This window comes from Pseudochaenichthys georgianus, chromosome 9 (genome assembly GCF_902827115.2).
Source record: "Pseudochaenichthys georgianus chromosome 9, fPseGeo1.2, whole genome shotgun sequence".
NCBI classification, from domain to species: Eukaryota; Metazoa; Chordata; class Actinopteri; order Perciformes; family Channichthyidae; genus Pseudochaenichthys; species Pseudochaenichthys georgianus.
Genome location: NC_047511.1, coordinates 17333373 through 17346104, shown reverse-complemented (window position 1 = coordinate 17346104; position 12732 = coordinate 17333373). Strand labels below are relative to the sequence as shown.

Genomic DNA, 12732 nt, shown 5'->3' with positions numbered 1-12732 from the left:
TTTTGATAAAAACAAATCTGTTAGCGTACCTTGTTCTAAAATATGGATTGTTTAGATCTTATGACTTCTCAGCAGGACTGTCACTGAGTCTGGCGTAGATTAAACCAATTGTATCTCATTACATTTAGAAGACTTGTTTGAACAGCTGCTCTCTTTAATTTGTCTGTTGTTTACTCTAGCAACTCGTGTGACATCAACTACATCAGTGACAGAGTTCTCTGTCCATCCTAAACCCTCTGACCCCTCCACAATGACCCCTACACCCACTCGTAAGCCTGGTTCTGCTTTTGACATTTAGCCTTTATATAATGTGTGCTTTATGCACCACCAGGACCACTGGACATGTCTGTAGGTTTAGAGTCCAGATTCTGGGAATCAAAACAGGTTGAAAGCCCTAAACCCTGGGAGTCTAAAATAAATTGGTTTCAAATGATATGTTCAGGGAATCAAAAAACAGGTTTAAATATCCAAGGTTCAGGGAATCTATAAACATTACGTTTTTAGGGAATCTAAAAAAGAAGGAAGTTTCTGGAAAACTTAAAAAGGTCTCGGGGAGGCTTTACTCGAAAGGTATATTCATGTTTATTATATACCTGTGGTATTCATGTTTTATGTTTCTTTTATTATCTTTGCTTTTTAATGACTGTTTTTAAATGTCATTTTATAACGTGTTTCTGCTGCACTATTTCTTGATGCTCTTAAAGTATTTAGTTTTTGTAAAGCACATTGAATTGTCTTGTGTTGAAAGGTGCTATATAAATGAACTTGCCTTGCTTTATGCATCTGTTGTTTATTCCAGATACTTGCGTGACACCCCAACCAACAACCGCTACACACATGGTCTGCACACTCTTTGGTGTGATAGGTAAGCTATGTTTGTTTGTTGCATGTTTCAGTTGGATTTCCTCGGCCATATGATCAGATGCTTGTACATGACTTATTCTCTGCAGTGGTGCTGCTCCTGTTTGCGCTGTGCTTCCTGATAGTTCTGCACAGGAGGAAACGCAGCAACAAAAGCGTGATGCCCATCAGTCCAGAAGAAAACAGGGACGAGTTAAGAGAAGACAGCCGATCTCAGTCTCCGGGACACTCTGAGAAGACAGAAATCAGCCGGTGGGACTCAGAGACGGGATGGAGGAGATCCTTCACTGGAGTCAGAGCTAAGTCAGCAAATGCTATTCTCTTTGTGTCTCCTTTCTGTACTCCTGGGAAAGATCAAGTGACTTTACAAACTGAGGCTCAGACAACTGACACAGAAAACCAAGCGGAAGTGAAGCCGAAACAGGGAGAGCACACCGGAGTAGACGGAGAAAGTGAGACAGGAAATCCCACAAATGAAACCAATGTAATAAAAGATGCTAAACAAGCCAATGCTGTTGTGAATCTAGATGAAACCCTGCGCTGTGTGTCTATACATACTGGCACTGTACCTTATCTGAGCATTGGTACAGTCCAGAATAAACCGACTTCTGAGGATTTTAACAAACAGGACACTGATGCAGGTCAAAGGTCACAGAGAGTGATAGGGAGGATCTCCACCTGGCCTCCAACTGCAAGTCAGTGGCAGGCAAGGTGTACAATGAAGGAGGAGGAGGAGGGCTCTGAAGAGTTCACTGACTGGACACTGAAGTGTTCAGGTGAGGTGGTGAAAGGGTTAAAGAAAGAGCAGCATCCCTTTGCTTCTGATCAGGATAAGCAGGAAGGGGAAACTGAGAAAAATCAAGATGGTCCCTTAGAAATGAGCATGACATCCCAGGCCTTAAAACTAAACGATGAGACCCTCTTTCTCAGTGAGGACCTTTCCCACGCTGACAGGCTAGAAGAGCAGCTAAAGCAGCAGGAGGAGGGGATTCAGGATGTTGCAAACCTGACTCAAAACCTGAATCAGAACCTGAATCAGAACCTGAATCAGAACCTGAATCAGGCTCCAAACCAAGATCAGAAATCTGCAGGAAATGCTGAAAGCAAGAGCAGCAAGACGAGGAGTGAAGCGAGCAGGCAGAGGGTGATGAAGGCTCCCTCCGGTGGAGCCTCGCCCGATGATGAGACCCTGCTGTCGGGCAACCAGTACGCCTTCATGGACCTCCTGCACGAGGTGTCCCAGAACCACGGCCGCACCACCCGAGACCGGTGGAGGCAGATCCACGTCACCAAGCAGAGGCAGAGGGGTCGAGGGGCCGAGGATGAACACGTACCTGACATCAAATAGTGTCGATTCATTGTCACTCTTATAATTACTATTTCACCTTGTGCAGTTAAGCATGATTTTTGTCAGCAATTGAAGGTATCGTTTTATATTAGGGATACATAATCATTTGCTTTTGTTGGCGAGAAGATGAATAGATCTCTGTCTAATTAAGGGATTTTGTTTTTAGCCCCCTCAAATGTGTAGATTTCTTGTATTCTTTGTTTTATATCATATTTAACTGAATATGCTGGGGTTTTAGACGAGACCACATTTAAAGAGCAAGGCATTTGAGAAACTGGTATGAAATTATATTGCTGTTTCACATTTTATTTGAAAAGACAAACCTACAGGTGTGAGATATACTGACAGTCAGGTTGGGTGCAGTTCCAAGAAATCCCACACTTTCCCTAATTTAACAGAGCCTTTAACATGACCTGCTTGTGTAGTTTGAATGTAATCATTGTTCATCAAATAAAATTAAACTACAAATCCTTTACATGTGATTGTACTCATATTCACCATTCAAGTACAATGTATGGCCAAATAAAAACAACTTTCCATTCCTCGTATCTGGCTGCATGCAGCGTTTATTTGTTCATATGTTATACGTCGAGAAGAACACTTGCTTCCCATAAGAAATAGTACAAAATGGATCAACCCCTTTTTGACGACGACTTGAGAGCATACAGTTGGAGGTAAACATAATACGTAGGCTTCTTGATAACACCTGGACACAACATGCATGTTCCATTCATATAAATACATAGTATCAAATAATGGCTCCAACTTGCAAGCAGTTGACTGGATTATGGGGTTCCTAGTCTTGGGACGTCTTGCTAAATGTACAAAATGTATCGTTCTTGGCAAGCTTGTATATCAAAACATGCTGTTGAGTGTTTGCATGCCCCCTCGTGGTATTTTTAAGTAGGAGTGTATTGATTTTTCAGGCGTGAGGAGAGAGGAAGACGTTAATGGATGGATCAGCTGTATCTTCCATCGCGGTCGCTCACACTCCTCCGCTCGCCTGCTCTGTAAACTGACACTGCTGACACATCTCAGCATAGTACATTTCAAATGGGGGCAAAACACATACAGGTCAACATTAAAAAAAAGCAGATTGCTCAAAAACAACAAAAAACAAATCCATCTGAGATTACTTCACTTCTTTAACATATAAATAAGAATGGCAGTCAACCAAAAACGCTTTTTCAAACATCGGCAAAGATGAATCGCACCACAGGAATGCTTGAATACTCCACTGTGTCGTACAGATTCAGATTAAAGGGTCATGCTGTTCTGCTCTTCACGTCCCCAGAGAGCTTAGTGCAAACATACTTCAAGTCCTCTCTCACTTCGATCACACGGAAGAGACCGAAACAAAACGACAAAAACAATGGATATATAAAGTTACTATTTACAGAGAACCAAACATAAATCAAGATTAAATACTGCACTCTGACGCTGCTTTATACACGAGGTGTGGCCTGTATCATCTGGAGAGGAGAGCACTTCGTTTTCAGGTCAAGTGCGCTCAAAATAGAAACGGTACAGGACAGAAATGTGCCGGCGCTGTCTGTGCAAAACCATTCTGCTACCAGTAGAACTGAACATTCTTGAGTTAAGAGACTTCAACATAATTTAACTAAACGAGAGTAAAACGAAAACACTAGAGCCTGATCCATGCTTAATTTCTGTGGCTGATATTTAAAGGTCCCATGTCATGCTTCTCCGGTTATTAGGCTACCCGTCCCCTTGTGTGCTATGTAGCTTTTTCTGCATGTAAACGGTCTGCAGAGTCACACACCCTCAAAGTACACCCTCTAGCGCAGTGGTTCCCAACCTTTTTCCCCAAGAGCCCCCCCAAATGACTCCTGTTGGAAGTTGCGCCCCCCCCCCCCCCCCACACACACACAAGGGGGGGGGGGGGGGGGGCACGCAACAGCAATTCAAGTTTAAAAGTCTCAAAAATGCTACAACTACTGTCACAAACAGGATGAATGTCAAGTATTTTGTTAAAGGAGGATGAAAGCGTAATTAAGGAGCACTATTGGAGTGACTTTGATGGTTATTGGACTCAGGATTAATTAATTTGGATTCCCGCTGAATGAAGAAATTAAAGGACGGCGGAAGTGGAAACAATTCACAAAGGGATTAAACTATTTAAAACACATGCTCAAAGTAAGCCGGATTTTGCCGATGTGTTTATGTGGATTCAAAAGTCGTAAATAATCTACAAAATGGAGGAGACCGATCTGATCGGAGCAACTGTGACACATAATCCAACTGAAACCGGCATGGACAATGACTATGTTTTAAAAATGCGCTTATCCAGATAAGCCTGGTTTGGACACTTTACGGGCAGAAGAAACATTTCTATTAAAGAAAGAATTATACATTTCTGTTTTTTTATGCCTTTAATAGCTACTAACTTGAATTTTTATTACAATTAATTAGTCAATTATTTTTTATATTTTATTGTAATGTAGAGACAAGGCTTTTAGTGAAAATCATGTCTTGCCTTACAATTATATGTAAAAAAAAATATGATATTTGGCCTCAAATCATCTCAGGCCTGGCGCCCCCCCTGCGATCTTTGGCGCCCCCCAGGTTGGGAACCACTGCCAGAACGCCTCGTTCGAGATTTTTCTTTTTCCATTTTTCCTTCCTGGTCATAGTGACGTAACCATGCCCAGGTCCAAATGGACCAATCCGCGGAGCTCCGCACACACATACTCAGCCTTATCTTTTCTCAGCCGCGGTGCTGATCGTGTGTGTGTGTGTGCTCAGACTGAGTTCCGCGGTGTCTCGCTGCAGACCCCACGCAGCAACCAGGAAACGACACCAGTAATCCAGCTCCCACTGTCCGCTCCTCGAGCCCCGCAACGTCCCGCCAACACGGCACCCAGACCCCACGCAGCATTCTCATCTGTTTGTCATTACTGGTGTCATTTTCTGGTTGCTAACGCCATTGTAACACATAATCACTGATGTTCCGCTGTAACGATGGTGGACTCATCAGAACAGAGCAGAGTGGACTCATAGGGAGGGAGGGGGGGCAGGAGCTCCAACAAGCCGTTTAGGACAGTGAATACTACTATACAGAGATGCTGTATGAGAAAACAATGTGATTTTGGAACATTGCACAATGTAAATCTATTCTAGAAGACCTCAACAATGGAATTATGATCAGTATAAATGGCCAGGACATGGGACCTTTAAGGTAAAGCACTGTTGATAGTTACTGCCCAATATTAGTTTTTCTTTTAACAAATATAAGAATACCTTCAAGTAAAGAAATTATTTGTAATATATTCTTTCTAGCTTTAATAAATAAATAAAAATACCAGTCAATGTTTTTTGGCAATTATGAAGCCATAGCCAGGAGGACATTAGCTTAGCATAAACATTGAAAGCAGAGGGAAACAGCTAGCATGAAAGTGCCTCCTAACATCACTAAGTAACACTAAATAGCTTGTTTAATCAGCACAAAAGTAAATAAAAAAATCCACTTTACATTGTTTTTGTAAAGATTTAACCTTGAAAACTACTTTTTAATCATAGCTTTCGAGGTCCTACTAGCTGTTGCCCCCTGCTTTGATTACCTTAGCTTTTAGGCTAAGCTAAACTAATTTCCTTCTGGTTTTAGCTTTATAATTATCACACAGACATGATAATGGTGTCAACTCAAGATATGTTTTTTTCAGAAATGTAAAACTGTTCTTTTAAATGTGATTATTAGAGTTGTGACTAAGATATGTACTGAGTGATATGTTTCACATTTGAATAGACAAATGTGTGTACATTTCAATACAACTACAAATGAAAGAACAAGGAACACATGATTATACATACGTTAAGCTAAGAAAAATAAGACTCTAAAAATATATTAAACAAAAGTAGAACATTTTGTGGTCAAACTTTTTGTTCAAATAGCCACGTGGACATTTCAACTTCTATGACATATTTTCGATAATTTAAAACAGGGTTATATATTGGCCCGGCAAATAAAATCAGTCAGGCTCTTAAACAAAACAAACAATGATATCATAAAGCAAATGCACAATGGCACGTAATGTACAAATCATTGTAAAGATATTTATAAAGAAAAACAGTCAACTAAAGAATGGCACATTCTGTATAGCAGACATCATATGGGACACTTAAAATAGTGAAATAAATTAACAATATTCATTCTTTGACAATAACCACAACAAAAATCAGTGTCCAAAACACAACAGAGAAAAATGCTGACAATTCTAATATGGCCAAAAAAAGTGCCGCTATAGACTATATTTAGTTATACTAAGTTTGTGCTTATAAAGAAAATGGAAATGTCTGTTTTTAGCAGACGTAATTAATAGAATCAATAGAAACTCAGAGCATTTACTTGTAAGGAATGCGATTAAGATGTGGCGGAGGATGCAGTTGCCTCTGGATTATTTTCGTAGTGGGTTTAGACAGAAAAGGGCGTAGAGGAAGTGGGCGACTTCCCCCCTGAGTGAAATGTTCTAACATCCTGTACAGTGTGTGCACGTTAAACCTCCTACGACCGTCTAAACACCTCTCAAAACATCCCATCATCCCTCAGTGATCCACTTCCTGTTCCTGGTGCGAGGGGGGCGTGTGCGAGTACAGAGGTGTGCGAGGGGTGGGGTCGATGACGAGGCACTCTTCATCCATCCTCCGGTAGCAGCTCAGTGGGAAACGGTAGCTTTCTCATCTTTCTCTAAATGTTGATTCTTTTTCTGATCTGAGAGACACATGATGTGGATTGGCTCTGTGAGAGGAACATGCTCTCTGGGGTTAAGGTGTCAGGGTGTCAGGGACTGAGGGGCTTCAGAGGTGAGTCTCGTCTCTCGTCTCTGAGACAAAGTCCTGCTGGTTCCTGCGGGGCTGCCCCGTCTGGGATTCCTCGGGCATGTGAGCCAGCGGGTCGGACCGGATGATGTACCTGTGAGGACAACAACATCATCATCATCATCATCATTGTTGGGGAAATATTTTTCAAGGCCCATAACTTTGACCCAGTTTATCAGTTCAAACTGTCCTGACTGAGCACACGCACCTCGTAACCTTGGCTGCTGTGCTCTCAGTGTTCTGTCTCCCTGTTCCTGCCTGTTGGCGTCAGCTGATAGGTGTTATGGTTCTATCTTGTTATGCAGCATGTTGATGATTCTCTCTGAACTAGCTAAATACACGGGTCTGGGGTAGAGTTCTTCACATTTTACGTGGCAACTCTCCCGTGAAGTCAGAACCTCTGACTCGTGACTTGTGAAGTGAATTCTCCGACCGAAGCTCCAAATAAACCATCAGTGTTTGACATCGAAGCTCCAGCTCTCCCCGTGTCTCCTTCCTGAGTCGGTGACTCCCACTGCATTGCTACACAGAAGTTTCCCTTACAATCATCATCATCATCATCATCATCATCATCATCATCATCATCGTCATCATCTGCCAGCATGGAGCAGGAACTGAGAGGTGGAGGGACTGGTGTGTATGTCTTTATAAATCAAACGCTTAAATTAAATAAAGGCTCAAAGTTATTCATAATTAGCGGCGTGATGCTTTGATTGATGTCAAAGGATGGGAGTATGTGGGTCTCCAGATCGTAAAGGCTACATGACACGCCCTCTCATCAGCACAGTTACCAATACTAGCAGGCTAGGTTTAGGAATACCACATGATAACATCCGTATGTTAAAAGTTATCTCAGCTCATCATGTAGTCAGCAGAACAAAGGAGCTGATTGTGGATCAATGGGGGAGGGGCTGTGGCTCAGTGGATAGTGTGCTGGACTTCGAATCAGGGGATAGCGAGTTTGAGTCCCACTGCAGTCAGCATGTCGTTGTGTCCCTGGGCAAGACACTTCACCCCAAATTGCTCCTGTGGGGACTATCCACAGTACTGAATGTATGTAAGTCGCTTTGGATAAAAGCGCCTAACAAGTACCATGTAATGGATTAACAGGAAGCAGCAGAGAGAGGGACACGCCCCCATCGCCATCAATGGGACTACGGTGGAGAGAGTCAGCAGCTTCGGGTTCCTCGGTGTCCACATCACTGAGGACCTGACATGGACTCTTCATACCACCACCATCACCAAAACAGCTCGACAGCGGCTCTTCTTCCTCCCCAGGCTGAGGAGGTTCAACATGGACTCCAGGATACTCTGCAACTTCTACAGGTGCACCATAGAGAGCATCCTGACCTCCTACAGGTGCACCATAGAGAGGATCCTGACCTTCTACAGGTGCTCCATAGAGAGGATCCTGACCTTCTACAGGTGCACCCTAGAGAGGATCCTGACCTTCTACAGGTGCACCATAGAGAGGATCCTGACCTTCTACAGGTGCACCCTAGAGAGGATCCTGACCTTCTACAGGTGCACCATAGAGAGCATCCTGACCTTCTACAGGTGCACCCTAGAGAGGATCCTGACCTTCTACAGGTGCACCATAGAGAGCATCCTGACCTTCTACAGGTGCACCCTAGAGAGGATCCTGACCTTCTACAGGTGCACCCTAGAGAGGATCCTGACCTTCTACAGGTGCACCCTAGAGAGGATCCTGACCTTCTACAGCTGCACCATAGAGAGCATCCTGACCTTCTACAGGTGCACCCTAGAGAGCATCCTGACCTTCTACAGGTGCTCCATAGAGAGCATCCTGACCTTCTACAGGTGCTCCATAGAGAGCATCCTGACCTTCTACAGGTGCACCATAGAGAGGATCCTGACCTTCTACAGGTGCACCATAGAGAGCATCCTGACCTTCTACAGGTGCACCCTAGAGAGCATCCTGACCTTCTACAGGTGCACCATAGAGAGCATCCTGACCTTCTACAGGTGCACCATAGAGAGGATCCTGACCTTCTACAGGTGCACCATAGAGAGCATCCTGACCTTCTACAGGTGCACCCTAGAGAGGATCCTGACCTTCTACAGGTGCACCCTAGAGAGCATCCTGACCTTCTACAGGTGCACCATAGAGAGCATCCTGACCTTCTACAGGTGCTCCATAGAGAGGATCCTGACCTTCTACAGGTGCACCATAGAGAGCATCCTGACCTTCTACAGGTGCACCATAGAGAGCATCCTGACCTTCTACAGGTGCACCATAGAGAGCATCCTGACCTTCTACAGGTGCACCATAGAGAGCATCCTGACCTTCTACAGGTGCTCCATAGAGAGGATCCTGATCACGGCCTGGTGCGGCAGCTGCACCGCCCTCAATCATAAGGCTTTACAGAGGGTGGTGAAAACGGCACAGAACATCACCAGGACGGAGCTGCCCTCCATGGAGGACCTCTACTCCCAGCGCCTCAGGAAGAAATCCCTCCGGATTATAAAAGACCCCCATCACCCCAGCCACAAACTGTTCTGTCTGCTGCCGTCTGGTTACCGCAGCATCCGGACTAAAACCACCAGACTCACACAGGCAATAAGACTGTTAAACACCTGAACTATTGTAACAACATCCATAACATTCATCTGCTACTTAGTAATTATTTATCTATTTCTCTAATATATCATTCCAATAACTTGCATATAGACTCTTATTGCACTATTTCAAACTATTTTTCTTTTTGTATTTACTATTTACTTGCACTATATTGTTCTGTTTATCTGTGTTATTGTGTTGCACTGTAGGAGAAGCCTGTGACCTAAGACTGTCACCGGCATAACTACTCTGTAGCTATGTCCGTATGACTGAGTAAAGAACCTTGGACCGTGCTGCAGAAAGACGCTTCTTGGTAGCAGTCTGCTCTGCTCGGTAAACCCAGACCGCACCATCTCCACCTCTTTGCCCATTTTTAGAAAAGCCAGAAGTGAAAGCCAGAGACGGCACTGCCGGGATTAAGAACCGAAGTTACAGTATATCTTTTTAACTTCAGATAAAGACAGTCCAAATGTGTTTTTGAATAACACTTTGGAAAGAGAGAGCAGATAATCAAGGGTAGTAATACAAAATGATGATATTGCAAGTTGAAATGAAGGTTTACACATGCTTTTAACTTGTCAAATTATTACAGACATATTACAAGATTTGCTCCACATTTCTTTTGCAATATGCATGAGGATGGGATAATTCACATTCAGTTTTCCAGTGTCATTGTATATAAACATGCACTGCCCTGATTCAGTACACAGAGAGTAATGGGAAAAGCTGTGGTTCTTACACGATGTCGTTGAGCTCCAGCACGGTGTCAGGAGGAGGGTTGATGAGGACGTAGGACAGAGTGTTCTGGTGGTCGTTCATCTCGTCTGGAGAGAAAGACAGAGGAGACCTTCAGAGCCGCTCTGGAGCCCCCCCCCCCCCCGTCCTCCTCCATTAAACAGGAAATGAACCCTCAAAATACGAGACTCCCACTTTTTAACCTGAGTGAGGACCACGTATGGAGCAGTGATGCCGTACTGCAGGTCGGCTTTTATCTTTGTTACAGTTTAGATTACACTTTAATTGCAGTAAACTGACAATGCAGTTTTTTGGTAGGAAATAAATAGCTTAATAGATCATTGGGTTCAATAGTATTCTGACGATTAGCCCAACAGATACTGGATTTGAGGCCGATACTGATATATATAAAAAAATAACAATATATTACACATTTTATTTACATACAACACAAAAAAATACAAAACAAATAACTCCTGTTATGGATGAATGGATTATTTTAAAGCTTTATAATTAAAATGTATGTTACTTGATTTAAACTTTTTACTATTTATTTTTGGTTTTAAACTATTTATACTTTTTGATCTAAATTACTGCTTTTTTTATTTAGCTTTTGATAAATTACTAATATTCTTTCTAGCTCAACTAAATATTTACCATTTAGATTTAAAGATCATTTAGTCAATTAAAGGGGACATATAATACAGATTTCCAGGTCCATTTTACAGTTTTTAATTGAACATGTTTACATCTGTATATCAACAAAAAACATGTAATATTTCTTATACTGTGTATATTAAAATATCAGGATCTCTGTCTAAATCGATCTGTTTTGCCTCCTGTCTCTTTAAGTCCCCCTTTAAAAAAATGCCCAGCCTGCTCAGGCTGGTGAGCAAGCTTTATTAGCTCTCCAGCCATAGGTGGAGGTCATCAGAAGGATGGAGGTTTATTCTAATGAGCCTGGTTGTGATATAGAAAGGGATCCAAATGTAAATGGCAGCCCACAAGAAACTGAGTTGTCTTATTCCACATTAAGTGGGTAAGTAGGCACTAAGTATGTTTTTAATGCATCAACAGTTGCAACAATATTGTTTTATTGCTTCCACAGTGGAAACCGTTTTATTAAGAATCAATAAGAGTTTAACATTCATTCCCCTGAAGAGTCACATTACTGTGTGTGTGTGTGTGTGTGTGTGTGTGTGTGTGTGTGTGTGTGTGTGTGTGTGTGTGTGTGTCAGTGTGTGTTATGTCTGTCTGTGTCTGGCAGCAGCTGCTACTTGCGTTGCGTGATGGACGGAGGAAGGTAAAGGAGGGCACAAGTGTCTCCATGACAACCCACCTGCTTGTGGCCCTTTATAAAGCCAGGCGGGGTGGAAGAGAGAGAAGGGCTAACCGTTACTGACAGGGCACTCTGTGGAACAAGGGGTGGGGGGTGGGGGGTGGGGGGGGGGTTGGGGTGGCCCATGCTCCCTGACACAGCTCCCCGACACAGCTCCCCATGCGCAGCGTCAGGACGGAGCCAGCATGCAGACAGCGTCCGCGGCTACGCCACAAATCGTTTCCTGTCACATTCCCATTTTCCTATATTTTCTTCTGCGCATTCCACACTGGACCAAGGCGGCAGGTTGCCATGCCAAACGGACGACACTCAGCCCCCACCCCCCCGCAGCCCAGAGGGACATGTGACACATCCACAGACACAGAGAGACATGCTCCAGCATCCTTCACACTGGACCAAAACGCAGAGCGACTCCGACCAAACTGAGAGTGGAGCAGAACACATCGGGAGAGTGGAAGAGAACCACCTGCTGCAGGAACACACACTTATTCTGCTAAACTAATAGTATCAGTAAGAGGAGACATGACATTTATATAGTAGGCTATTCAGTGTATTTGAGATGGATTATACCATGGTCACATAGTACTCATTTCTGATTTTTTTTATAGTTTGAATAAAAGAAACCTCAAATGTAGGTGCAGAAAGTCAGGTCGGTGTGTTATCGGAGACAAACTGCGCTGTCATTTTGTATACATTGCTCAATTGTAGCACCTTCCAGCAGGCTGAGGGTCCTAACAGAAAATGCAGGACAGGAAATAACACCTGACCTCCAACTTAGTTTCACTTGCTAAAGACCAGACATACAAAAAGTCCAAAATAATCAACAAATGATGCTGGTCTAGACTTAAGAACTATTCCTAAACGGTCTACATAATATTAGCACTTTGCGCACTGCCAACTACGGTAACAGATTTCTCGTGTTGTCAAATTGGTAAAGATATTCCTTCCTCAGCTCGTCTACCTGCCGTTCTTCTTCATTTGCAGTGCGTTGAGCTCTCAGGGCCAGAGAAGCTTTCCGCTACTTCAGCTCCC

At 43.3% G+C, this 12732-nt stretch overlaps 2 protein-coding genes across 6 annotated transcripts in view; one reads left to right on the top strand and one right to left on the bottom strand.

Moving 5' to 3' along the window:
* Positions 1–1021: 1021 nt before the first annotated feature.
* Positions 1022–2209, top strand: LOC117452581 (uncharacterized). The gene has a single exon (XM_034091294.1). It carries the CDS (start codon positions 1022–1024, stop codon positions 2207–2209), a length of 1188 nt encoding a protein of 395 aa, XP_033947185.1.
* Positions 2210–4108: 1899 nt separating this feature from the next.
* The window catches only part of kcnt1b (potassium sodium-activated channel subfamily T member 1b), an 86009-nt gene continuing 77385 nt past the window's right edge, over positions 4109–12732 (bottom strand). For 4 of the 5 annotated variants that reach the window (XM_034091139.2, XM_034091140.2, XM_034091142.2 and 1 more), the window contains 2 exons: positions 10366–10450; positions 4109–7139 (listed from right to left, as the gene is read on the bottom strand). In XM_034091139.2, coding sequence (XP_033947030.1) covers positions 7025–7139; positions 10366–10450 — 200 coding nt within the window. In that variant the 3' untranslated portion in view covers positions 4109–7024. Of the gene's footprint in view, positions 7140–10365; positions 10451–11700; positions 11713–12732 lie in introns of all 5 variants that reach the window. The other variant, XM_034091137.2, reaches the window with a different exon arrangement.